Below are 27,182 nucleotides of genomic sequence, written 5' to 3' on the forward strand. Positions count from 1 at the left end.
TGGCCTGATTTTCTTCCCCATTATTATATTCTTCTCTTGTGGTTTGTTGCTAAACCAATATACTAGTCTGCAAGGGTACCTTCGGAACCACACTTTTATGCACCTTCTCATGGATAATATTTTCACCAACAACTGCTACGGTGCTAGATTCGGCTTCTATAGACCTAACATTGCTCGCTTTTACAAGGATACAGTGAGAAAAATCTCGTCTCAACCCCAGTAACATAAATTGTTGTGATTGCTTATATCATATAACCTCCAAGAGCTCTCACTGCTAGCCGATTTTTTGACGTTTAGGAATCAGAACCTTCATTATCAATCATTGATATGTCAGACTAAATTATGACAGATTATACAACCAACCTAACACTTAAAACCATCAAATTTCTTCTAAACTATACAATTATGTGTCAACATATGAGTTCAGATCCACCACTGTCGCAATGCATGACCTGTACCCAGCTCTCTCTTCAAAGGCTTGAGTTGTTACGCTGACCTGTGGCCCTGCCTCGTCAGTCCAATGATTCGTCGTCGTCCTCCCTCGTTCGTCGATACGAACCGAGACGAAATCCCCAATACCCCTCCACGGCTCTCGCACCCCACCCCCCTCCAAAGAAAATCAAACACGCAATCGCCGCCAAGTAGGTTTACGACCCAGGGACGCCGTTGCTCTCGCTCCTCCTCCACGCTAACGCCAGCCGCCATGCCCTCCTCCGAGTCCCGCGACTTCCTCGCCCACCTCGAGGTCTACCTTGCTCGCCGCGACGGCGTCGACAAGCTCCTCAAGATCTCCCGCTACGCCGCCCGCCTCGCGCTCGCCGCGGGGCCGCCGCTGCCCCCCGCCGCCTCCTCCCGCCTCAAGTCCTTCGAGTCCAGCGTCGGCCTCAGCCGCAAGGCCTTCCGCCTCGGCAAGTTCGTGCAGTCCCTCAACGCCCTTCGCGCGCACCCGCACCTGCCCCCGCCGCCCGCGCTCCTTGCCTACGGCGGCGAGGGCGTCTACTACTTCATAGAGCAGTTCGTCTGGCTCGCCAAGGCCGGGCTCCTGCCCGCGCACCTCCTCCCCCGCCTCCAGCGCCTCAGCGCCTGGGCCGAGCTGCTGGGCTACGTTGGCTCCATCACGATTAAGCTGGAAGAGGTGGCGAAGATGAAATCGTCCATCAGGAAGCAGCTTGCGGAGGGCTGCGGGGAGGAGAGCGAGGCAGTGAGGACGATGCGGGGTAAGCTGCTGCTGAAGCGGATGTCGGTGGTGCAGGACGTGGCGGACGCGGTCATGGCGCTAGGAGACGTCACCGATGGGAAGGGGTTGCTCGGCAGCTCCACGCTGATGGCATCCGCAGGCTTGCTCTCGGCGTTGATCAGCACGCACAAGAATTGGAATTCCTGTTGAAGCCTGAAGGTAAATGTTATAGATAGCACATCATATGATGAAATAAAGTTCTGATTGGAACAAGATTTAAGGGCTGCCCCTAGAAATCTGGATGCTCTCAAACTTGGTGCTGGTCCGCTGGAGACTGAATGAAGTTCATGCTGGTACATTTGGGTAGAGTGCAGAATTTCGTATGTTTCAGCCATCGTGATCATTCAATTTTTGCTTATGCTTCTTGAACGTGTATATGCTGCGTATGATCGATTTCATAAAAAATCAAGAAATAACCTTGCTTTTCGCCAACTACATATTAACGGCTTAGTATCTAGCTGCATGATACTCAAATCAGAAGCATTGAGGCTCAGCTAAAACCTTTAGCTGTCTGTCAGGGAAGATATCTCCATGTCAAATTAATATGCAGCACCAAGATGCACGTTTGTTATACAGATATCAAGTTAGTTATTAATTTATCATAATCTGACTTTCATGCACAAAAAGAAAAAGAAACGCACACCAAAGCCATGCACTTAGTTTCCCTGCATCTTTTTTCCCCCTACTTTTGTGTTAATAATATTGAAAGAACAGTTGCCAAATTGGATGTCAAAACTCTGAAGCTAATGTAATTAAGGCCTGATACATTCATGAAACAGAATGCTCATGTCCCCAAGCATAAGTGAGGTATGAAAAGGATGAAGGAATGACGAAAACTAAATCCCTGACATGAACTTGACACTAGCAAGAGGTCCAAGCTTGAATACATCAAGATGTCACTCGGTGGCTCTTATTTTGCAGGCCAAATATAAATTAGATTTCATTTATATGCTCGATTGCCACCTACTATGTTAGCCTAATATTCAGTCAACTGGAAAGAAGGGTGAGTATCTGCATTTTTATAAACCAGAAAAAAATAGAACTTCAGGAGCTGTTTAGTTGCAATGAATCATTGTACTGTAGTATTTATTTCATTACCTCCAAATTGCAGCCAGATTGCCTTTCATACTGTTCTAAGAGGAAAGCTGCAACTCATAGAATGTGAATTAGCTCTCTTGTTACATTCACTAGCTATTGCTTCATGTAATGGCATAAAGTATGGTAGCATTGTCAAATTTCACCCGATCCTATGTTTCATGCAGCCATGGCTGGCATTAGCATTACTTGAGAATCTATATTATTATGAACTTGAAATTTGCTCAAATTTGACTCTTCTATTAAACTTGCTCCGAACGATCTGCTGCTAAGGACAAGGTGTTGCTGTGGTAGCGACTAGAGAGCTGTAAGTGCCTCAAGGTTCAACAGTTCTATTGTAAAGCGCCATTGCCACTCAAATGTTGTAGTGATGATTTAGCAGCTTTACATTTTTTTTTCATGTTTAGTAAGAGAATGCTGCAACCTAGTTTGATTGGCTACCTAAGAAAATTTATATCCTGGTTGTTTGCACTTATTATTCATGCGATAACTCAAAATATGGTGTTTTAAGTACGGTCAGATTAGTGTTCTTGGTTTCAAGCAATGGTTGAGTAGGTTCAGTTTAATGCTATTCATGGTATATGCGCTTATATAAATTTGTTGTAATTTGTAGCGGCATATTGCTTAAGCCTTTCTGCGAGCAAAATAAATTATGAATGTATCAATAAAAAGGATGATGGCAATAAAATGATTTAATCAGCAATGAACAGCTTACTATTTTTATTGAATTTGATATTTTGTATTTACTGTTTGCCACATAACACGAGAATTTCTTATAACTGCTTATTTGTAGGAGAATTAATTTCTCTCATGATGAATTGCCTGCGCTGTTCCACCAATCGAAACATGTCCAGCTGCATAAGTTTGACAAATCATAGCTGCTGTTATGTCACAAGTTGGATGACAGTTGTGATTGAGATTATGAGCTACTATACCAGTTTCAAATCGAAATGGAAGGAACTTATTTGTTCCTCGTAAAAGCATCATGGAAGCAAATTATATTTTAAGTTAATTGCTGCAAAAGCGATCGATTAGAAACTTTTTTTTGGAGCAAGACTGCTTTTTGCCTGGGATCAGGCGTAAGGTGCAGCCTACATGCACCATTCTCATCATCAAATATGTCCATTTTGTGGGTACTGATAATCAACCGCATCCACTCTGGTACCGTTCCTCTTTTGTTAGACCATTAGTTACAACAACCTTGGAGCCTCCCAATCTGTTTGCCAACCTTTTAAACTGACACGTCGGCCCGAACAACATATGCTCTGTTGAACTTTCATAACGACTCAGTGAAGGCGTAAGATGAACCTGTCATCTGCACCTCACATGGGAGCGACAAGGCTATCACTGTTTTGTTTCTTCAGCTCTGGGTCCGGTCGAGTTCGTCGAGAGATTATACTACTATTCTACAGAAACATAAGGCTGTGCTCGGATGCTGCCAAATTTTTTGTGCCGCCCCATCAGAACATCAGCTTCGAACTTTCGATTCACAGGGTGCAACACGGAGAGCGCACATGAAAGCTAGCATACTCGGCCCCGTGGTGTCCATTTCCAGCACGAGCCTGAAACCGGCCGACCCCTGAAAAGAGGAACCCGGGTGCTGTGCTGTCATACAGCCGCGGGCCACCGTGAGGAGACGGCAAAATCCTCCTTTCCCCCTCCCCCATCAAACTTCCTCACGAGTCACGTGCACGCAAGGCACCACCACGGGCGCACGCCACTTCAGCCGCGCCCGCGCCCGCGCCCGCGATGCCACCAACGCCGAACCCACCTAAAACCGACGGGGAAAAACGCATCAGAAGTCGCCCGCATCGCGCAAGCGAAACACGCGAAAATGGCTAGGAATACCGCGGCGCAGCGGGCGACGAGTCCAACTCCAAACGGCCCAACCCAGCGGCCAGCCAACCGCAGTGGCCGCACCACCCGCCCCACGCTACGCGTTTCGCGTTTCGTCTCGTGGGGTGGAGAGGGCGAGGCGATAAAACCACCGCGTCCGCACCCGCCTCCACCTGCCGTACGCGACGATGCTTCCCCCCCACCCCTCGTAGCTTCCCCCCATCCGCGGCCTGCCCCGTTCCCCTTCCGTTTCCTTCCTCGCTTCTCGATTCAGCTCGCGCCGCCGCCGCCTTCGCTGACCTGCGCGCGCACGAGCCGATTCGAGCCCACCGCTACAGAGGTTTCGAGAGAATTTTGGAGCTACTGGGGTGTGAACAGAGAGCCTGTGCCGCGCTGCTCTGCTTTTTGTCGCCCACTGTTTCGCGTCAATTCTCGCTCGAAAAGGCAAGTTCTGCTGATTTGGGCGAAATCCTGCGAGGCTCGGGATTGGATCCGTCGATTTGGATTTGGCTCGGGGGTGATTTGGTTCTGATTTGTGGATTTGGTGTGTAGGGATGGGGACAGGTGAGGGGCCGCCGGCGAGGCGGGAAAACGGCGGGCGGCGGCGGCGGTGGCTGGACGGGGACGACGACGACGAGGAGTATGTAGCGGAGGAGGAAGAGGAGGAGTATGCGGAGGAGCTCTCTGCCCCGAGCGCCGCCGAGGAGGGGGAGGATTCAGACGCGGAATACGAGGTGGACGAAGATGAGGACGAGGTTGAGACGCCGCGTCCGAAGCGAACGGTAAAGGGCGGTGACCGCGGGCGGAAGAGGAAGGCGGATCTAGCCGCGGCACGATCTCGTCGCCGGAAATATGAGGAGGACGACGACTACGAAGAGGAGGACGACGACTACGAGGAGGTTGAGGAATACCACGATGAACTCGAGGAAATGGTGGAGGAGGAGGAAGAGACGCCGCCGCGGCCCAAGAGTGTGGTGAAATGCGGTGGGCGTGGCCAGAATGTGAAGTTGGCTCCAGCAGCGGAGCAATCTCATCAGAGGAGGCACGAGGAGGAGGATATGGACTTCGACCCTGACTTGGATGACGAGGAGGATGAGGTAGATGAGGACATTGATTTCGACCCTGAAGTGGATGATGACGATGAGGATGAGGAAGAGGAATTGGGTGCTCTCCTCACCCGAAAGGTTGCTGTTAAGAATCCGGTGAAGCCAAAGTCTGTTTCTAAGCGGCAATCACGGAAGAAGAAGAAGAAGAAGAAGAAGAATAGTGGATCTAAAGTCTCCAGGAGGAAGGTGGGTTCTGTGAAAGCGAGGAAGTCTGCACCCATTAGGCGGCGGAGAAAGAGTTTTGTGATTGACGACTACAATGAGGATGAGGATGATGACTCCATAAGGCGGCGGAGAAAGCGTTCAGTGATTGACCACTATGAGGAAGAGGATGATGACTTCATTGTGGAGGATCAGGTCATGGTGAATCGGCACTCCAGGAAGAAGGCCAGGACCGGGAGTGGGAGGGAGGTGGACCCTCCAGTATCAGTTGTCCAGGAAGAGACATGGCCGAATGTTGATTCAGACACATCAGACTTTGAGTTTGTGACGTCTGATGAGGAACCTAACAATGTTGAAACACCAATCGTTGAGCCAATTACAGCCAGGAAGGGGAGGAAGAAGAGGATATCTGGGTCTGAGTCATCATCAGATTCTGAATTCTTTGTATCAGATAAGGAATTAGAGGATTTGAGGGAGACTGATGCCCCAAAGGCTCTGCCAATGCTGCCTACACATATGAGGAGGATTTTTGTTACAAGGAATAGAGAAGACAAGGGAAAGAAGAAAGAGGAACCGGAGGAGGCTGGGAAGCCAATATGTGGGATCTGCCTCTCGGAGGAGCAGAGAGCGACTGTGCAGGGTGTCCTTAATTGTTGCTCTCACTACTTTTGCTTCGCGTGCATCATGGAATGGTCTAGGGTAGAGTCAAGGTGCCCATTGTGTAAGCAGCGGTTCACAACAATCACCAAGTCATCAAAGGTGGATCTTGGCCTGGGACAGAGAAAAGCTGTAATTAAGGTCAAAGAGCGTGACCAGGTAAGGTTCTCTTTTGTTGTTGTTGTTACATAATTTCGGATCTGATAACTTTTTACTTCTTATGTTTACCTTTTTAGATTAATGATCAATTCAAAACAAAATTCACGAATATGTTTACTGCCCTTTTGTGTTAGAGATTTCATTCATTTCTTTGTAATAGTATAATCCATTAATTGGTTATTTAGTTGGCAACTTGCATATCCATTTCATCAACTGTTGATGTATCTCTTCATCTGTACAATGTGAGTGAGTGGGATAGTGAGATAAACAAAAAGGCATTCATCAGAGGAGATGGCATTTTTAAGTTGTGTATGAAGATTTAATTACGATAGGGAATGAACGTTGGGTCTTTAGGTGCAAGATGATCTGAATTATTGATTTAGTGTCTCTTTGATTAGGCTTCATAAGTGTGCACTGACCATTAGCCATGGGTGATGAACTTATGATATTAACTTTCCTGGTACTTCATCTCTAAGTTTGTTATTTTTATAAGCCTTCCTAATTCTTACCCTTTCATGTTCTTTGCAGTTTTCTTGTGGTTCTCGAGCTTTACATCTGCATATTATACTTTATACAACAATAATAACAACAACAGAGCCTTTAGTCCCATGCAAGTTGGGTAGGCTAGAGTTGAAACCCAAAAAGAGCCACAAAAACCAAAATAGATTGTAATAATATAAAAAGTAATATAGTGCTAATAACAATAATAGTAGCAAAGAAGCTTGATTTCTAGGTCATGGTTCTGGCAATGTAGTGCTAATTCCATACGTTCCTATCTTGGATTAATTCTTATTGACATCTGCATATTATAATATCAATAAAAATATCTCATCACTGTTACTCTTATGATAAAGCTGTTGTGCTGTTACTTTCTAAACAGATCATCAGCGCGACATTTGATATAAGAATTAATCCTTGAAACTTCTGCGGTTCTAATGTAATCTTTTGAGTTTTATCCTGTTGTGTGCTGTCAGTTGTAATTCTGAATATGAAGTTTCAACACTGTAGTTTGGTTTGAGTACCATATGTTCATCTTCTTGCTTATTGCACAGATTTATCAGCCCACCGAAGAAGAAATAAGGCGCTGGTTAGACCCATATGAGAATGTTGTGTGTATAGAATGCAATCAAGGTGGCGATGATAGTCTCATGTTACTATGTGATATTTGTGATTCCTCTGCGCATACTTATTGTGTTGGCCTGGGAAGAGAAGTACCTGAAGGAAATTGGTACTGTGGAGGATGCAGACTTAGTGACGAGGGACCATCCTATACCAGAATACAACATACAATGGGTTATGAAAGACAAAATTACAGAAATCATGCTGATGGTAGTTCTGTAGGGTTTGGCACGGCTGCACAAAATGGCACATTCGAAAGATTGCCATCAGTCAACCCTCGTTCTTTTCAAGGGATTGATCTAAATCTATCTCCAAGAGAGGTTCCTGGGGAAATTCATTCTGCTGAATCACAAGTTTCAACTGATAGCATACCAACTCCTGGAAGGCGTGCAACTCTTTCAGGAAGGCGTCAAATACATCGGTATATACGGATTTTGCTAACTAGACCAAGGCCATCTAGTGGACCAGACATTTACCCTAATATTGTACAGGACAGTGGTGCTGTACCAAGAACTGAACCAAACCGCCATAACTTCCATTCTTTGTCAGAAGCAAACACTTCACAGATTCTGCCTGATGGCATTCAGAACCAACACAATGGCCTTCCGTTTGTTCAAGCTCACAGCAATTTTGCTCCATGCATGTCCCTAGATGGGGATGATTACCAACAAATTGAAGGTGTCAAGAGCAACCTCAAGAACACAACCTCAAGAGCGTGTAGTGAAAGTCCTCGTTAGGTAAAGACTTTTTTTTCCAGCAAATTCTGCTTTTTATTTAAATGATTTCTTTGTGCTTAATTAGCCCTTACAACTATGCTGAAAGTATGGTGCAGGTGCACTGTGTGGCAATATATTTATTTATTATTTGTAAAATCTTTTACTGGAATTGACGTATACTCACTTGTTTCAGAATGCCATTCTACTCCATGAACATTATTAAGGGAGCAACATGTGCCATTTTATTGGCTTTTGGGATTGAACATAGCAAGCGTGTGCCTGTTGCCTCGCCTTAATATCCTCATCGAGCTTGCAATCATGCTCTGTTTGCGACACCCAGCATTTCTCATTGAATAGCTGGTCAATGTGATTCAGCTCGTGTGTTAGAGATGTGGTCAATGACATAGCACACACTTTTCCGAAGCCCTTTGTTCTAGTTTAGGCATTTTTTCTTGTTATTGTCATTCTCATCCATTCAGTCATTAAACACAACCTCAAAGATCACACAACGACAAAGATGTTTCTGAATGTCTGGATAGCTTCATATTTATACACTGTAACATTGTGGGACACCATCTTCATTAGGCTGATCATTCTTTCCCTGACGAGATGCTCTTTTGACCATTAAAGGAGTTGCTAATTGAACTTCCCAGTCTGCCTCTTCCGTACTAATCATTTACTGCGTAGTGGTAAGCATTATGCAAATCTTTGCTTCTTTCAGTTATTGGTTTTCTGTTCTTTTGGTGTGGGTTGATTTTGGTACGCATTTTATATCTGGAGGATGTGTCGGATCAACCGAGAAAAACGCTAACAATCTCCATCTATGTCTGAACACTTGGCTTTTCCTTTCAGTATTTTGTTGTCTAGTGTGAATGAATGTATTGTCTGCATGTTTCATAGATGAATGTTTCGCATCGACTCGAGTTTGCATTCTCCCTGCATTTGACATGGTAGCAGCAGGTTGGGTTTGTGTACCCTTGCTTCTGCTTTTAAGGAGGATCTTCTCTCTCTCTCTCTCTCTCTCTCTCTCTCTCTCTCGTCCTTGTGTGTACACCTGCCATTTGTTTTGCAGATCTGCACATAGTATGCGTTCATGTATGCGTATGCATATGCATATGCTTATAGAGTTTTGGCTAGTGTGCCTGCCTGTCTGGATAGCTTTGTGGTCCAAATAGAGATCAGCTGGAAGACATGGCTATAGCCCCAGCTGGCGACTGAACTGTTTTTGGTTACACAGTTTTGGTAAGGATGGTCCTTAGTTATCCTTAGCTCAGGCTAACTGTCTGGTCCTGAATCCCGATAGCAAGTGTCTGAAGGCATGGAACTATGCCTCGTAGGTCAGCAGCTCTTCACTGCTACTACAACATTAGGTGCTTGCTAATGCGTATTTATTCTTAGTTAAGGCCTAGTTGATTGTTTTCCATCTGGACTGCGATATCTGCATTCAACCCATGCCGCTTTGAGCATGCTCTGTCGCTCGTTCAGTTTTTGGTCCCGGCTGGCGAACGGGATGACCTGGACTGAAACCTACTTTACAGGTAGCGCTGAAATTTGAGACTACAGCGATGGCCTTAAGTTTTACCTTCTTGCGCCATGTGCTAGGTCAGAGAAGTACTCATTTCTTGCCAGTTTTGACACAGGTAATCCGCTTATGAAGGTGAATAAAAACCCTGAGTTGCTTGGCAACTAACACATTAATAGTAGGTACTAGTAAGTAAACTTTTTTAGCGAGAATGACGAGTGGAAGTCGGTCGTGTACAGGGGAAGAAGCTTCGAACGATGCTTATAACAATTTTTTACTGTCTCAAAAAAATCGTAAATTCTTGTGAAATTCCTCCTTTCCAGACATGTTCAAGATTGTTGGTGTTTTCTGTGAAGCAAGGGGCAAGCAAGAGTAGAACGGATGGGCACGCTAGGCAAAAATCTAAAATTAGATAACATACGCGACCGTATTTATCGAAATAGATAATATATCAGCGTATTTACAATTTTAGCATTCGTATTCGGCACACCGGCACTGTAGCCTATATTCAGCACAATGTGTGCCGAATACGGCACTGAAGCCACCGTATTCGGCACACGGTTTGCCGAATATGGGCTGTAGCGTCGTATGTGGGTTCGGACGATGGCGCGGATGCTGGACGTGTTCGCGCCATCGTCCCTGGCGCGAATCGACTTCCTCCTGGCTCCGTTTTTTTTTTGCTTTTTTCACATCGTGCTTTGCTTTTGTCGCATCGCTGTCGTTTCGGTGTCTTCATGTCTGTGATTATGGTCGGCGGTGCGTCATTTTGTTGCGATGCTTTCAGCGTGTTGCCCGCCGCCTACTACAAAATGAGGAGCGAGCAGCAGAGCGCAAGGCAAGGAGCAGAGCGCGAGGCGAGGAGGAGCAACAGTGCGAGATCAGTTATGTCGTTTGATGTCGTGTTGTCATTTCATTTAATTACCAACTTTCATCAAAATTTAAAATTATTTGCTAATTTAATTGACATTTGATGCCGACGTATTTTCATTTCATGTAATTACCAACTTTCAACAAAATTTAAAATTACTTGAACACTGAAGTGTATGGTATAGTACAAATGAGTACGTAATATAGTGAATAACACTTAGTACAGATGAGTACACAATATATTGCACTAGCTCATTAATGACACCGATGCCACAAACAATCCCCAGGAGTGTAAGCCATGCCAATAATTTCAAGCCTTATGGTTCAATTACAAAACAAAGTAAGACAACAACTATTACAAAATAGGTACAACACCTAATACGTTCATAACAAATTACAATACAATCTATGTTTCCAACAAACTTCATATAACAAACTCACTGGCACCAAAGCTAATACAATCCATTGTATTCGAACGAAATAAATACTCTACTTGCTCTAATTACATTTTCTAATCTAAATATTACGATTACTATTACGCTATAGTACCATCTATTACGATATCATACAATATGCAAATATTATACCTACTCTATTTTAACAACTTAATATCTACCTGTAATAATGTAATTACACTGACTAATTATATTCATATAATCAAACTATTCAAATAATCTAAGTACTCTAATTTATCAACTTAAAATAATTTATCAAATGTAATTGAACACATTAAACAATATACTTACTCTAATTACTATTACTAAACTAAGTATTAATTATATACATAATCTAAATACTGTAATTTATCAACTTAATCTAATTTATCAAATCTAATTGAATAGATTAAATAATCTACTTACTCTAATTATTAAAACTAATATAAGTACTAATTACCTACATAATCTAAGTACTTACTATAACTCGCGCTGCTGAGCCTTCTCGCCTCGCGCAGCTGCTCCTCGCCTCGCACAGCTGCTCCTTCTCGCCTTGCGCAGCTGCTACTTGCCTCGCACAGCTGCTCGTCACCTCGCGGTGCGTCTGCTACTCTTCGTCTGATCTCCGCTGCTTGTCACCTCGTAATGCGTCTGCTGCTCCTCCTCACCTCGCAATGTGTCTGCTCCTCCTCCTCCTCACCATACTCCTTATAGCAGCCACCAGACGATGCACTCATCACAAAAGCCAGGAGGCAACCCACTCACTCAAAAAACGATGCACGCGATGCACTCATCACCAGCCGAAAGCACAGACATGAGGAGACCCCGACGAGACGTGATGCGACACCGCTGTAGCTGTGCCGTGTCCGCGCCAGTCATGATGGCGCGGACACGTCCAACGTCCGCGCCATCGTCCCTGGCGCGGACCCATGTACTACGCTACAACCTATATTCGGCACACTGTGTGTCGAATACGGTTGATATTCGGCACACGGTGTGTCGAATATGGGCTACAGTGTCATATTCGGCACACGGTGTGCCGAATACAGATGCTAAAATTGTAAATACGCTGACATGTTGTCTATTTTGGCAAATATGATCGCGTATGTTGTCTAATTTTGGATTTTTGCCGGCACTCTACAAACTCTGGGAATTCCTCGTGCCGCACTTGCACGCGGGAGGAATTCAGAACCCACATGTCAGAAGGGGGATATTTGTTTGTATGCCACTAATTTAGTGCCGTTTCAAAGATTTGCCACCATTTTGCTCTGCTTCGGTAGATTATCATCAAAGTGGAATTTTGGATTGCTGATTTGTCATTTTAGGGTTTTTGATTCCTTTTCACATGTTTCTCCCTTGTACAGCCACGAGAATGGACCGTTTTAAATGGCTGTACAGGGGAAATCAAATGAAAAGGAATTAAAAACCCTGGAATGACACATTAGCAACCTAAAATTCCACTTTGATCACTATCATTTGCATGTTTCTCAGAAGGGCGGGCAGAACGGACGCACATGTAAATGCTAAACAACGTGTGAACTCTGGGAGGCCGAGACCGAATCGGTCAGATCACCGCCACAAGGGCCGCACATGGAAGGAGGGGAGGAAGCCTGTCCCTCTGACGATAGCACTACTTAGCTGTCGATCGAGTTTCTCGAGGAATTGAGACAGTGGATTTGGTGATGATCGCCGACCCCGTTGCTCCCGGTCAAAATGGAAACCTGGTCGAACGAACCAACCAATCATCCAGATTCCAGGGACCTGATGTAGCTTCGATGGCCTGTTGGCACTATCTGTATCAAAAAGAAACAATCGAGGGAACCATCTGTATCAATTTGTCATGAACTTGCAATAACGTGTTGGCGTCGGGGCATAATACTATTATACTTACTACTTGGCACGTTGCTCTCGCACGAGCTGGCGCTAACGCTTGAAGAAAGAAACGCAAAGAAGAGATTCTAGCATTGTCATTGATTAATACCTTGGATAGTACAGAAAGCAAAGATAAGTTCCTCTCTTTAGGGTCTGTTTAGAACATAGCATCTTCATAGAATTCTTGTTTTAGACAAATCTAAAGTCCAAGTCCGTACTCCGTAGCATTTTGGAAATATTCTCGTTGACCTTTTTGCGTGGTGAAAAAGGAAGGTTAAAAGGGGGGCTACCGTGTACCATGCACCCGACTAGGCCACGATTGGCTGTTGAATAGTAGTAGCTGTACTTTGTTCACCCTTGTGCCAGACATACGCAAAGCTGCGGAAAAAGTGGGTAAATGTGACAAATAGGATGTCGCCGAGATTCTCAGTGACAAATAAGTGAATGCCTGCCTCTAATCTAGTAAGTAGAATAAAATACAAAGGACATAGGTAAGGCTTTCTTATCACGATCTTTCATAATGTTCCAGCTAATTTTGCCATCGTAATGAGAGTCCAGCTTTTGTACTGGTAAGTGGTGACGCTTAATGTTCATTTGATGCTTGATGTCGAGATGATTAATTAGCAGCCGCCGATGCAGCTTTCCCATGATTGCTAATGCTATTGCTAGCTTGATGAGGCTAGCCGACCACGGCAGTGATTTCCGGCTCCTAATCACGTCGTTGCTCGGTGTAAGCTCATCAAGCGCCTCACGAATGTGGCCTTGGCTTTCCTCTCGGCTAACATTTGTTTGATAGAGCTTATAAAATAATTTAGAGTTTATAAAATAAAGTAAAATAATTTAAATATTTATTTCTAATCTAAAACAAAAATAATTTATCTAAAAAAACCCTCGGCTCTAAAAATTTCTAGAACAAGCATGACCAACTCAATAATTGTCCGTGCGATGCCAGGAATGGGTGCTCCCTCCGTCCTTGGGCGTCGAGGAATTGTCCGTGCGATGCGTGGTCGATAGCGACGCTGCTGTTGCACTAGCCTCGTCGGCTTTTTCCTCGGCGGAATGTGGTGGAGGCCGAGTCGTTGACCTCAAACTTTTCTGACCTCACCTTGCTCCGTTGATGGCTACTGCTCTCGGAAAGAGTCCTGGTTCTTTAACCTTTTGGGTACATTCGTTTGGAAGCTTCGATAAATTATTAGGGCGCCAACACAAGGCGTGAATCAACTTGTAAAATCAACACTTTTTTTTTTATGTAAAACTATACTATATAGCTTGCTGGGGTTCATGACAAGATTTTTTTCTCCCTTTGAGCTAAATTTAGCCGCGTCGGAGAGTAAATTTAGCTCTCTCACGTTAGCAAGGCTAGCGTGGGCACTGAGACAAAGGCAAGGGATTCGCATGCGTGATTTCTTGCTGCGTCAAGCAAAGAAAAGGGCGGCAAAGCTACCAAACGTGCCTATAGTCGTCACGCATTGTTGCATTTTTAAACGGTACATGAAAAACAGACGATGCTATTTAGCAGGCACCGCAAAAATCCAAAATTAGATAATATACACGACCGTATTTATTGAAATAGACAATATGTCAGCGTATTTAAAATTTTAGCATCCGTATTCGACACACGGTGTGTCGAAAATATGCTACAGTGTTATTTTCGGTGAAAATGTCACGGATGGACAGTAACAGCAAATGAACAGTACCGTGCATGAACAGTACAGCAGTGCGTTTGAATTTCATTTTTCCCTTTTCAAAACGGTGATCTTCTGTTACTCCAAAAATATTAAAAAAACAATTTTACGTGTTCTATAATACATGTGCAACCCATTTTAATTAGATTCACCGAAAAATCCTTTGTATATTTAAAACTAAAATTCTCCAAAAAAGACTACTTTTATAAATTTTAATAATTTCTAGTGTCTCAAATAAATTCCCAAAAATCTAGAAAAATTCACTAATATTCTTCTTATATGATGGACTAATTTCTAAAATTATTTTCAGCCCTAGTTTATATGATAAAAAGTGAGTTCGTTTGTAATGCTTCATTTATATGCATTTTTATCATTTCATGTAAATGAATCATTACAAAAGAACTCACTTTTTCATAATTTAAACTAGGGCTAAAAATAATTTTAGAAATTAGTCCATCACATAATAAGAATATTAGTGAATTTTTCTAGATTTTTTAGAATTTATTTGAGATACTAACAATTATTACAAGTTATAAAAGTAGTCTTTTTTTAGAATTTTAGTTTTAAATATACAAAGGATTTTTCGGTGAATCTAATTAAAATGGATTGCACATGGATTATGGAGTATGTAAAAAAAGTTTAATATTTTTGGAGTAACATAAGACCACCGTTTTGAAAAAGAGAGGAAACAAAATTGAAAAACACTGTATTACTGTTCATGAGCGGTACTGTTCATTTTCGACCTACCTGTGCCGAAAATGACACTCATTTTTCACACCGTTTGTCGAATACGGTGCTACAGTGTCGTTTTTGGTACACTGGTTGCCGAATATGGTGCTACAGTACCATTTTCGACATAACGTGTGCTGAATATGGGCTATATTGCTATATTCGGCAAACGTACGGTGTGCCGAATACGGATGCTAAAATTGTAAATACGCTGACATGTTGTCTATTTCAGCAAATATAGTCACGTATGTTGTTTAATTTTGAATTTTTGCCCTAGTTCTGGACAACGATCCAACGGAACCCTGCGGTATCATATTTTGCCCAGGCACGACGTTCCAGCAGTTTCTAGTTTTGCATGAGTCTGCTCGCGACATCTTATGAGCAATAATCTTCGACGAATGCGTATTCAGCGACGAAGATGGACTCGCCTTTAGAGCCAAGGACGAGATTTGGGAGGTGTCAAAGGTGAGATTGCCACCTTTGCCTTGGAAGTTGTAGAGATGATGCTATTGGCTGTGTCCACAAAATTGACTTCATGGCCTCATTTGTTCGGTACCGACATGTCACTTGCCAAGCTTTGCAAGTTAAAATATTGGCTCTAACTCGTGGCTAGCAAACGTAGCGTGTGTAGCACCAAAGGAGAACACCGCTGTCGTAGATTCCAATAGACGCAGTGAGCATTCGAATACATGAGTAGAGAAGAAACCAATGAACTGAAAACCCTGATATCACTTCAAAATGGATTCTCAGTGGCGCCACGCGCAACCACAGATACTGTTAGTCGGCATCTCGAAAAGTTGATTTCACTATGTTTTTTTTTTAATTCTTAAGGTATATTTTTATTTCTCGAAAATAGATCTATGGAAGAAAGAAAACTATCCGCAGGTAACTAAAATGTTCCGTAATTAAGAAGGTTTATCTCTAAGAATAAAAAAAAGAGTCCAGAAGACGTACAACACCCATATATATATACGGAGCCGAGGATCCTGTGGAGGAAGTCATGAAAAATCTTTACAAGCCGAAACAAGCAATACAAGCCAACAAAAACCAAAAAAAGGTAACGACAAGGCTTATATCTATTTAGACTAGTTATATCCCCTTTAACAAGCTCAGGTCAATACAAGATAAATATAATATAGAGTTATTATCCTTACAGGGGTACGAACCTGTTTAAAAGCATCTATGTGTTCCCCTTGTGAATCGTCAACTCAAAGTGTCCCTTATTCTTCAACAAATTCGTTAGATCGACAGTTTACCGATCATTGACAGCTGGCGCCGTTCATGAGCATCATGACAAAAGGTGTTGAGGAGTCTACACATGACATGCCGTCAACATTGCCCAAAGCTTCGCCGAAAGCTGCTTTTTCGAATGAGGGTTCTACGACAACTTTAACTCTCTTCCCAATGAACCGGTGATCAATAGGGTGGATTTCAACGTTGATCTTTCTAACGACGATTCAAGCGACGAGATAAGTTGATTTGTGGATCAATGAAAGGATGGAATGGCCTAGGGGGGGGGGTTGAATTGGACCCTAATTAAAACTATTTCAACCGAACTCTAGAATAAATAAACAACATTATCTTATATGAATAGTAAAGAAACTACAACGGTCAAAATAGATAAAATACTAAGCAAGAAAACATGCAAGCTACAACATGAAGTGAATTACAGAATATTAGCTTGAAAGAATCTAAATGCTCAAAATAAATGCAGGAAAGTAAAAAGATGGGTAAGAAGACACCGGATTTTCCCCCTAAGGTATCGAGGAGTTGTTACTCCCTCCTAATCCTCGTTGGAGCATCCACTAAGGATATCGCTCCCTCTTAAGTCACCAAGTCTCAAATGCTCCCTAGTGATAGCCACTTCTCTATCTCCAGATTGGCGAGTTTTAAACCAAGCACAAAGCTTCCTCTTGGGGCTCCCACAGAAACTCCAAGAGCTCACCAAGACACCTTCAATCATCAAGATCAGCTAGGTATTGTCAACCACCAAAAGTAACAAGTCAATAGCTTCAATTGACCTAAATAAAGCCTAGAATACAGCTAGATGCATACTTGCTACTCTCATTGCACTAATGATGTCTTTAATTTTCAATTAAGAACTTTGCAAATCACTCTAGTGCACTCCCTTGCCTCTTTATCACACACTAAGTGTTTTCGCTCTTCTGAATCACAAGGTGTACTGTTGAGACGAAATAAGGGTGTATTTATAGGATAGAGATCTAAAACTAACCGTTGTCCAATCAACCACATTTGTCGTGAACGTCGGATGATCCGGCATGCACAGGTTGCAACCACCGGACCATTCGGTGTGAACCGTCCACCCAAAACTAGTCGTTAGTGTACTGAATCCTCTAATAAAGCCTCTGATGCATGCATTGAACTATCCCATGTGTATATGTCCATTTTCCAGTGAACAGAACCTATGGACTTCACTCTAGCGACGCCTCCAATATATGCATTGAACCATCCAATGTGTATAAGTCCGTTTCCTATGAACATAAAGAAATTATCTGGACTTTATTCCGACGATGCCTCTGAGTGTACGTCGAACCATCCGGAGTGTACAACTTGAAATCCTTCTTCTGAAAAATACTATGATGCAGCCAACTTAATCTCGTCAGATCATCTGGTGTGTACAAGCATTAAGGCCCGCTTCTGAACAAATACTCCGACGTGTATAAGCTCCTTACCGCCAGATCATCCGCCGTATAGAGTTTTTTCAGAACTTGTCCAATTCAACATTCTTTAAGTTATATCCTCTTTTTAACTCATCTATGGACTTCTCTGAGCTACATAGTGCTAGAATTTCACGAGTGTGCATTCAACCAAATCTATACTCAACTAGGTCAAGCTACTACTCTTATCCCCTCTTTATAATATGGTAAGAGAATAAAAGAGAGCATATGCTATTCTAAGTGTCCTTCATCTCCTTATGACACTTAGAATTAAAAGATCCTTAATCTTGACGTTCACATCGTTTGATCGCTCAACCATTCAAATAAGGGACTGTCAGGACCCCAACCTCAGGTTCTCCTATGCCTCCTGTAACAGTCCCTGGATCAAGTAACTGATACACACGTAATTTAATAGAATGAATCAAATACATACTTCGAATAAAATAGAGTAAAATAAATACCTGAAAGGCGCAAAAGATGATCTTGTGGACAAGGATCCATAATAGACCAGCCAAACAGAAGAGCCTATAGCACAGCTAAGCGAAACGAACGATGAACCCAAGGTCACAGGCAACTCGGGTGCGAACGTGACCTTAGACTTCTCTTTAACTTCATCTGGGTTGAGGTTGATCTCCATCTCAACAATCTGAAAGCAGCAAGATTGAGTACAGAAGGTACTCAATAAGTCTTATACTACTTCAAAGGGTTGATAGATACATAATGTGTATTTTAAGGATAAGGCTTTACAGTATAGTTTTAAGCATAAAGCAGGTTTAATTCATGTATTCAATGATATTATCTATTGCTAACCTTTTGAAATAAAGGTAAACTGGTAACGAAGATTTTGAAACAGTTTAAAACAAGGTAACCTAGTTTTAAAGCTTTTGAAACAGTTTAAAACAAAGTAACATGGTAACCAAGCTTTTGAAACAGTTTAAAACAATGTAACCTAGTAACAAAGCTTTTGAAATAGTTTTAAATCTAAAAAATAGTAACAAGTTATATCTGAGGGTTTTTTGTCTTGGGAGAGGCTACACCTCGCTTCTCATTGGCTTTTTTCAGATCTGGTGTACATCTAATACCACACAGATCCTGATGGGATGAGCCAGCAACCTCATCACACAGACATCTAGTCTACACACTCACTCATCAATACACACACATAGAGTCTAGTCATCAGGGTTATTTCTTTCACATGTCCGTGATCATAGACACAGTTATTCAAATAGGTTTACACTTTGCAGAGGTTGTACAGCTTTACCCATGCAATATGCTCAGCCTTCAACCGTTGCAAGCGGATGAGCGAATTATACCAAGACTCTCCAAACACCTTTCCTGTCAGGCTTTTCTACAAGATTTACCCCCAATCATCAGAGTCCATGTACTGAAGACCAGTCCCTTTTTAAGCCTAGGCTGGTACTAGCAACCTCCAAACAGAGAGACATATGGTCACTTACCTGCTCGCTGCTCCCAGCCTCCTAGTACGATGCCCAACTTAGTCCAATGAATAAGAAGTCAAGTCCTGCCTATTCAGGACGCATGGTTGCACGGGGTGGCCAGGTCAGACGGCGCAATGACTTGATCCTTAAGCGGTCGGGCCAGACATCTTTATTGGCAATGAATACCACCAGATAACTCAAGCCTCTAAGAGCATCCTCCCGGGAGGACCACTCTACCTGCCCGCGCCAAAATAATTTTCACCCATTTTTACACATCACCCATTATATCCCACACGACATCAAGGAGTTCACAACCATCACGGAATTCACAACCATCAATGATTTATGGTATATGAGTTAACATTGATAAAGATGAAGCGATATCTCCGAAGAGACGTATCTCCCAAAAGCGACGTCTCCGAGGAGACGTATTCAATCCTAAGCATGCTAGATATCGTGGCGTCGTTCGACATTAATATAGATAGCGACATATAATCCTAGGGTGATATATATTCTGGATGATGATATTTAAGACATGGCAAGTGTTGATAGGACTTAGCTATTATAAACAGTTTAAAGAAAACACAATTCATAGCAAATGCAATAATGAGTTAAGTTTTCGTTGATCATGTAGATTATTTGAAAACATGGGTTCAATATGATCATGAAATAGGACTTGCCTTCACGAAGGTCAATTCACGATTTGTCTTGTCATTTGAGTCTGTCAGTTTCTTCATCATCGAGCCACGCCTTCAGTTCCTTCCTCGTGATCTTGCCTAGAACCTTGACTTTGAGCCTATGCAGATTAACGATGAAAAGCGCAGAGTGGATAAACAAATAAACACCAGAGCAAAACCAAAGGAATACCAAAACAAAAGAAAAAACGATTGGGAAAACAACGAAAGCTAACCTAGCGAGAAGACAATCAGCAACTCTAAGCTAAGCAAAACTGATATACAGAATCTTGCGAGGTTATCTAGTGAAACTATGTTAAGTAATTAGCCTAATTGTTTTATTAACTTTAGAGAAAAGCCTAAACAAGTTATGATCAACTAGGTGAGCGCTTATTAGCTTAACTGCCAGAAAGTACCATTTAGAGTTTATACGTGTATGTGAGTGCACATGTATCGTCATAAATGTGTATGTGATATTTACGTCTATATGTATGTGAGCATGTATACATATATACGTAAGTATAACTCTAGACGATTATATATGTTTAAGTGTCAAGATTAAAATTCTAACCTTGCACTAACCAAGGTTATCTAGTAATTAATCTTAATTACATAGTGTTGCTTAATTGCTACTTTAATTAAGCTATATACTTTGGTTGTTGCAAAAACATACATGTAATTAATTAACTAGGAATCTACTCTGTAAAACTAATTAATTAATTATAAAAGGATAATTAATTAATTAATAACATTAAAGCATTCTATTTTATTCTAATGACTGGTATTTATCACATAAGTAGCTACACTGGTTAATCTTATTACATTAACATAACTAAGCTTAAACCTTATGGACTAAAGCATGAAATACCAATATACTTCTAAGCATTTAATTAAAGGATTAATTCTTTAGTTATTATAAAAACTATTATTTAATTAACATGAGGATTAAACCTGCACCTGAACTAGTTTAACATAAGCGATCAAGATATTATTATAACCTAAATATGGTTATCGAATTGACTAACTCGACTTCATTTATTAAAAGATAAAATTAAATCTAAGTTAAATGTTGCAACACAAATTAAATACCAAATGAGAAAATTAAACGAGATCCATAAATTATAAGAATTTGCATGGAAATAGATTATGAATTTATTGGAATATCGGCAAAAGAATCGCCAAAATCGGAGTTAAAATGGAGGAGTTATGGCTCTTGGAATATTTGTCGGAAATAGAAATTCTGGAAATTAGAAAAGGAGCACTGTTTCATGGACTTGGTCCACGGGTTTGTGAACCGATGGGGACTGTGAGGGCGGCACATGGTGAACCGGGCTTGGTGGACCGGAGGGGCTGCACCGTGGGCTCGGTCCATGGACCGGTGGACCGAGAGGGCGGCTCGATGGCCGGTCCACGATGGACCGAGCTAGTGGACACGTGCCAGCCAGTGGGGCTCACTATCGGTGGGAGGAGGGAGAGGCCAAGGGGATAAGGCTGGTGCCCGGTGCCCGTGTCTGGCTCACAAAGAGAGGGAGCAAAGCAAGGGGGATGGGGGCGCCGAGGAGAGTGAGATGGCGACCGATAAAGGAGGAAGTAGTGTAGTGAGGCTGGAGGGAAGTCGACCAGAGACGGAATATGGTTAGAGGGAGTGAGAGAGAGGGGCTGGAGAGGAGGTGGCGCCGAAGGAGATGGTGGCATCGGAGAGGGGGAGGTGGCCAGAGTGAAGGGGAAAGCCTAGCACGGCGGGGAGACCGAGCGGCGCGGTGGAGAGACAGTCGGGCGGTGTCATGAACGGCGGCAAGGGGATGGTGGTGTGAGTCAACGGCGCAGGACAGTGACGACACGCGGGACGGTGCAGCACAGGCGAACCAGCTGCGGTGCAAGGCGGCGTGGCCAATGGGTTGGGTGACGCTCGCGTGAGCGGCGGTGTCGCGACGTAGAGGCAGAGCGGAGGAAAGGAAGGTAGGCTCACCAAGGGTTGTCGGCAATGAAAAGCGGCGCGGGACGGGACGACGCAGCTACAAGTGACGGCTTGACACCGTTGCAGTTCAACGGCGACAGGCGCGGACTCAGCTCGGCGTTGGCCTTCTCGGCCGAGTAGCCGGCAGAGCTTGCCGGCGTCTCGGTGCCGGGCAGGCTTGATGGCGCGGAAGGAGGAACAGAGGGAGAGGCTCACCGTGGTTGATGGCGCACGGAAGGTGTCGTGAGCCCGTGGTGGGATGGAATGGTTGCGCATGCACGGTGACAACGCGAATGTCGAGTCGGCTTGGCGCAATAGCAGGCTCTCGGGACTGCGTGCGCAAGCTGCGCGACGGAGCACATGGTGGCTCGGGCCAGTGGGGTGGCCGAACAACACGTGGGCAGGATGGCAGCACGAGCCGGTGGGCTGAGCGGCCAGCTGCGCAGGCGACGGTTCTGCTAGTGGCGCGAAGAGGAGCAGAGGGTGGTGCCGGGGAAGAGACTGAGCTACTGCTCGTCATGGGTGTGCTATGTGGTGTTACAGTGTGGAGGCTCATGTGTATGCATGCATGTGTGGATGAATGCTTGCAGGTGAAGGAAGAGAGGAGGAAAGCAAAATAGTTTTTGCTTGCTCGGTGAATATCAGAGAGAGTGAGCTGCTATGTGATGGCCTTATATTCTTTGTGCGTGATCTTTTGCAAGGAGAGAGGAGAGAGGTGGCTGCTCTGGTGAGAGGGAAAGAGGGTTCAGTGGCTGAGACATGACTTTTGCTACCCGAGCAAAAGATCAGAGGGAGTGTGAGAGAGCAGGGCATGGGAGAAGGTGGTCGGTGGGTGTTCTATAGGTGGAAGGAGAGAGAGCTTAGGGGTGAGGGAGTTAAGGCGACGATGTACTTTTGGTGATGTGGGAGAAAGATCAGGGAGAAGGAGAGAGCAGAGATGTGGGAGATGATAGAGAATAGTGAGATGAGAGAGTGAGATATTTGTATGACAAACCAATTTGATGTATTTGAATTGTAAATGGAATGTGTGATAATTCGAATAAAGGTATTCGAATTTGAAATAGATTGTATGATGCTTCGATGATTCAAATTGATTGCATTTGAATTGAGATGTATGATGATTCAAATGGATGACTTGAATTTGAAATGGATTGGGCAATTCAATTTGTATTTGAATATGAAAAGAATAGAGATTGAGATTCGAATTTGAGAGACATTCAAATTTGAGTTGACCAAAGTTAATTGAGGATTATTCAATGGAACAATTGAATTATAGATTTTAGCTGGATTAGAAGATCGATTTTCTTGAATTGATTTGGATTAGAAAATTGCCGGAAGGAACTAGAACATATTGGAATTGAGAAGCATTCAATTTGAATCCCCACGCAAAGAACCATAAAAGCAAATAAACCAAAAATGCATATGCTCACTTTATTGCAAGGATTAATTGGGAAATTAATTTGGTGATCTCTGGAATATTTAGCCAAAATAATATATTTGAATACACGCATATAAGTATATACAAATTCAAATATATATTTCCTTGATTTTATACTAGTTTAATAATTAGAAAAAAGTTTTAATTTGGAGTGAATTTTGCTATATTTTTATATGCTAAAACTCAGGGTGTTACAGGGACCAGGATCACCCAACAACATTGTGAACTAATCCTTTAATTGCTCCTCAAAATAAATATGTTAGTCACAAAGATATGGTTATCATTAATCACCAAAATGATTACCACATACCTAGGGGCCTAGATGCTACAATCAATGAGTCAAAGATTACGAAATCGAGTTTGAACCACTCGGCTGCCAAAACAACTGTGAATGTCTGATTTACAGCAAGTCAGGAACAATCCCCGTAGTTTCTGACAATATGGATTGTCAAGATACCAACCCGAAGCAATCCGATAAAGCATCCATGTTGCATCCAGACACCATCTTTAGTAGAAATTACCCACGAGAAGTCTTCGCTATCGGAGATGGAAGTGATGATCTGGGTTATCATGACGATGACCCTGCAAACAGTCAGGGTCCTTCGGCCCCGATGATAGTTAGGAACAATCCTTACGCGGGCACAACACCTCCGGCCCTTATCGGGGCCCTAGTCAAAAGTCTCCTGATTATCAACATGGGGGCTAACCTCTTTAAATCCGTGACTACTAAGAGGATCCTCCTTCAATAAGAGGCCCTCATGCACCCTCTGACCATATACCTGGTTACTCCAGTCGGTAAGGATTGGGTGAACTCGACGGTCGACTTAACAAAGGAGATTATGCACCAGGCCGAGAACTACCATCCAGCCCTAGACTAAAATAGTATTAATCGGGTCAAGCCAGACAATCTCCCGTCATGAGACGCGTCAGACCTAGAAAGGCGTAACTCCAAGAATAAGGCTTCTTGGGATGACAATCGGGCAAATAACCGCCGTCGTACCTCACCAGTTAAGGGTCATCCGATCAATAACTTGCGTTAGGTCATCGACAACCGTCGAAGATGCCCATGGGCTTCTAAGTAGGCTTCTTCTGCCTCTCATCAATCTAATCGGGAGAAGTCTCAACATCGATCAAATTGGGACCAATCTCTGATCGTCGTGGGAAAGACTCTCGGAGATACTGGAACCAAGCAAAGTGCTATCAACTGATGCCTGGCCTTCTCTCCAGATCTACCAAACATAAGCTGGCCATCAAGGTTCCACCCCAGGATGATCGTGAAATACAATGGAAGTACAACTCTCATTGAGTTTCTCCATATCTATACCATAACCATCCAGGCGGTTGGTGGAGACGAGAAGGTAATTGTGAATTACCTCCCCACAACCCTTGAAGGGCAGCCAGGACCTAGCTGACCAATCTATCGCTAGCTTTGCGACATGTTCTAAGCAAACTTCTAGGGTACCTACACTCGCCTCGGCACAAAAAATGATCTCTGCCATTGTGATCAAATGGGGAACAAAATATTGCCAAGGTCGTACACTGCTTTAGCAATACTCGGAATACCATCCCAAGATCAGTGACTATGATGTCATTGAGGCGTTCACTCAAGGGGTTAAGAGATGGTGTTACGTTGAAGACATTGCCAAAAAAAGAACCCAAAGTGGTTATGGAGCTCATCCAGATCGTCAATAAGTTTACTAGGGCTGAGGATGCACTCCTCTACGTTAAGGAAAAGACTCAGGGTATCAAGTGTCCTCAACCTGGGCTTGGCGGTAACAAGGTCCAAAGCAAACACAAGAAGAACACCAAGGGAGGCAAGGGCAAGAAATCAAAATCTAACAAAGTTTTTGCAGATCTACCTAATGTTCATCTCGACCAGCGCTTTGGTCTTTCTCGAGGCAGAAGCTTTATACCAGGCTCCGGTGGGATGGGAAGCCTTGGTGTGACTTCCACCAAACTGACAACCATAATATTTACGAGTGTTGCCTCTGAAAAAAGTTGGTCAAGGTGAAGGTCCAAAAAGTGGCAAAGGGAAAGAAAATCTAGGTCGTGACCTAAAACAGGGATTCCGACTCGGATGGTAGTGAGGCCGATATGTACACGATGTCTTTCCAGCCGGACGAGAGGACAATCAACCACATTTTTTGTGATTCCATTCTACGAGTCCAAGCGGTAGTACAAGATGGTGGCCCAAGAAGTCCTAGTCGCTATCCCAAAGGGTCATCAGGCTGTGAAGTGGTCAGACTCTGAAATCTCCTTTGATTAAGAAAACTTCCCTAATAACTTTGTATGACCAAACTGTTTCCCGATAGTGGTTGAGCCTACGATAAATAACTGCAGAATTACCCAAGTTCTTATCGATTGAGGGAGTTCTCTGAACATCCTATTCGCTAATGCACTCGGAGGAATGCAGATCTCTCGGTATGCTATCAAGCCAGTTATTCAAGTCTTCCATGGTATAATACGTGGGTCTTTGGCCACTCTCATCGTCTATATATTGTTGTTTGTTTCCTTTGGGAAGCAAGATAACTTACGAGCAGAAAAAAAATTTGTTCGATGTGGTCGACTTCGAGATGTCATACAATGTCATCCTAGAAAGAAAAACTCTCACCAAATTCATAGCTGTCATGCATTACGCTTATAAGTGCGTGAATATCCCTGGAACCAAAATAAACCAGATCCGGGGTTGTCCTGAGGCAGATTTCCGTTGCGACAAGCGAAGTCTCGACATGGCAGTTCAATATCAACCAACCGAGGAACCCACAAGCTCAAGGATCAAGGTGGACAAAAAGACTCAGTCGTAACCATGATCATGACGCCACGAGACGCAAACCAAAGACTCAGAGGCTCGGCTTCACGAATAGTCCGAAGCCCAAAAAACAATGTTTATGCTACCCCCGAAATAATAAGGGTCACTACTTATTGACTTAATCTAGTCTGTGCCATTTAGGTTTAAAATAATGGGTCTACCTAGCTCGAGGTTCACCAGGAGTTTTTCTGTAAGTTCTAAGTGAAAGTACTTAGAGTGATTTCTTGTAATAATAAATATCATATTGCCTATGAAGTCGATCGATTTTTCTTTTTCTGCCTTTGTTGTTTTTTCGCGCATCTTCATGCCTGACAAACGGGGTAAGTCACTTCTTGAATCCTACATCCTAAACACACACCCGTGGCAGTGAAATGTTTGTCTAAACCCAAGGGCAACATGAGTTCCTTTTACTTTGAGAGATGTTTCTTACTATCTAGACTACCCACCTGGAATTTATATTTTCGAGTAGACAGTCAGGAGGTTAATAAGTACTAGGTGCTGAAAATCAAAAACAACATATTGTGTGTTCTCTGAAAACAGATTCTAACAAGAAGGGAAGAACTATTGCATTATGAACTTGGGGTTGCAAAAAGGCTACTTCTCACGTTCCACAAGTGACTGGGGGCTACGATACCTCCCACTCAAGCAGACCGAAGGCCGGTTATAATAAGTGCTCCAACTAGTGATCAACGTGTCCTAAACTAATTGAAAGAAGACAACAAAAGCTCATGATATGTTCTCAAAATAGTCCAGTGCAAAGTACTCCCATCAAGCATGGAGACAAATTGAAGTTCCCGATTTAAAGTAACAAAATCTACCAAGTTTTCTTACATATTATAGGGTAAAGGTAAAAGAATTACGCTGATGGCAAGAAGTCCAGCAAGTCAACGAAGGCCTTGGCCACTCCCATCGTCTCCTCGACCTTGTCAGGCAATGATTTTTCTAACTTGTCAATGAATCCTTCCAGGAGGATGTTGGCATTGAACTCCGG

General features: G+C 43.2%; 2 protein-coding genes and 1 long non-coding RNA gene across 3 annotated transcripts; all 3 read left to right on the top strand.

The window, feature by feature from the left end:
* The first annotated feature begins 521 nt into the window (after positions 1-521).
* Positions 522-3,979, top strand: LOC133912325 (peroxisomal membrane protein 11-3). The gene is made up of 2 exons (XM_062354994.1): positions 522-1,396; positions 3,126-3,979. Exon 1 carries the CDS (start codon positions 704-706, stop codon positions 1,385-1,387), a length of 684 nt encoding a protein of 227 aa, XP_062210978.1. The 5' UTR covers positions 522-703; the 3' UTR covers positions 1,388-1,396; positions 3,126-3,979.
* Positions 3,980-4,409: 430 nt separating this feature from the next.
* LOC133912324 (uncharacterized) lies at positions 4,410-8,739 on the top strand. Its single transcript, XM_062354993.1, has 4 exons — positions 4,410-4,612; positions 4,721-6,252; positions 7,305-8,108; positions 8,281-8,739. The coding sequence occupies exons 2-3, from the start codon at positions 4,723-4,725 to the stop codon at positions 8,106-8,108; spliced, it is 2,334 nt and encodes a 777-aa protein (XP_062210977.1). The 5' UTR covers positions 4,410-4,612; positions 4,721-4,722; the 3' UTR covers positions 8,281-8,739.
* A 3,302-nt stretch (positions 8,740-12,041) lies between these two features.
* LOC133912326 (uncharacterized) lies at positions 12,042-12,765 on the top strand. Its single transcript, XR_009908783.1, has 2 exons — positions 12,042-12,130; positions 12,402-12,765. It is a non-coding gene; the product is annotated as an uncharacterized LOC133912326 (long non-coding RNA).
* Positions 12,766-27,182: the final 14,417 nt, after the last annotated feature.

This window comes from Phragmites australis, chromosome 3 (genome assembly GCF_958298935.1).
Source record: "Phragmites australis chromosome 3, lpPhrAust1.1, whole genome shotgun sequence".
Classification (NCBI taxonomy): Eukaryota; Viridiplantae; Streptophyta; class Magnoliopsida; order Poales; family Poaceae; genus Phragmites; species Phragmites australis.

Excerpts from the sequence above, each read along its gene's own strand:
- LOC133912325 (XM_062354994.1), top strand. The coding sequence starts at position 704 with ATGCCCTCCTCCGAGTCCCGCGACTTCCTCGCCCACCTCGAGGTCTAC.
- LOC133912324 (XM_062354993.1), top strand. The coding sequence starts at position 4,723 with ATGGGGACAGGTGAGGGGCCGCCGGCGAGGCGGGAAAACGGCGGGCGG. Across the intron at positions 6,253-7,304 it reads AGGTCAAAGAGCGTGACCAG|ATTTATCAGCCCACCGAAGA; the intron begins GTAAGGTTCTCT and ends CTTATTGCACAG.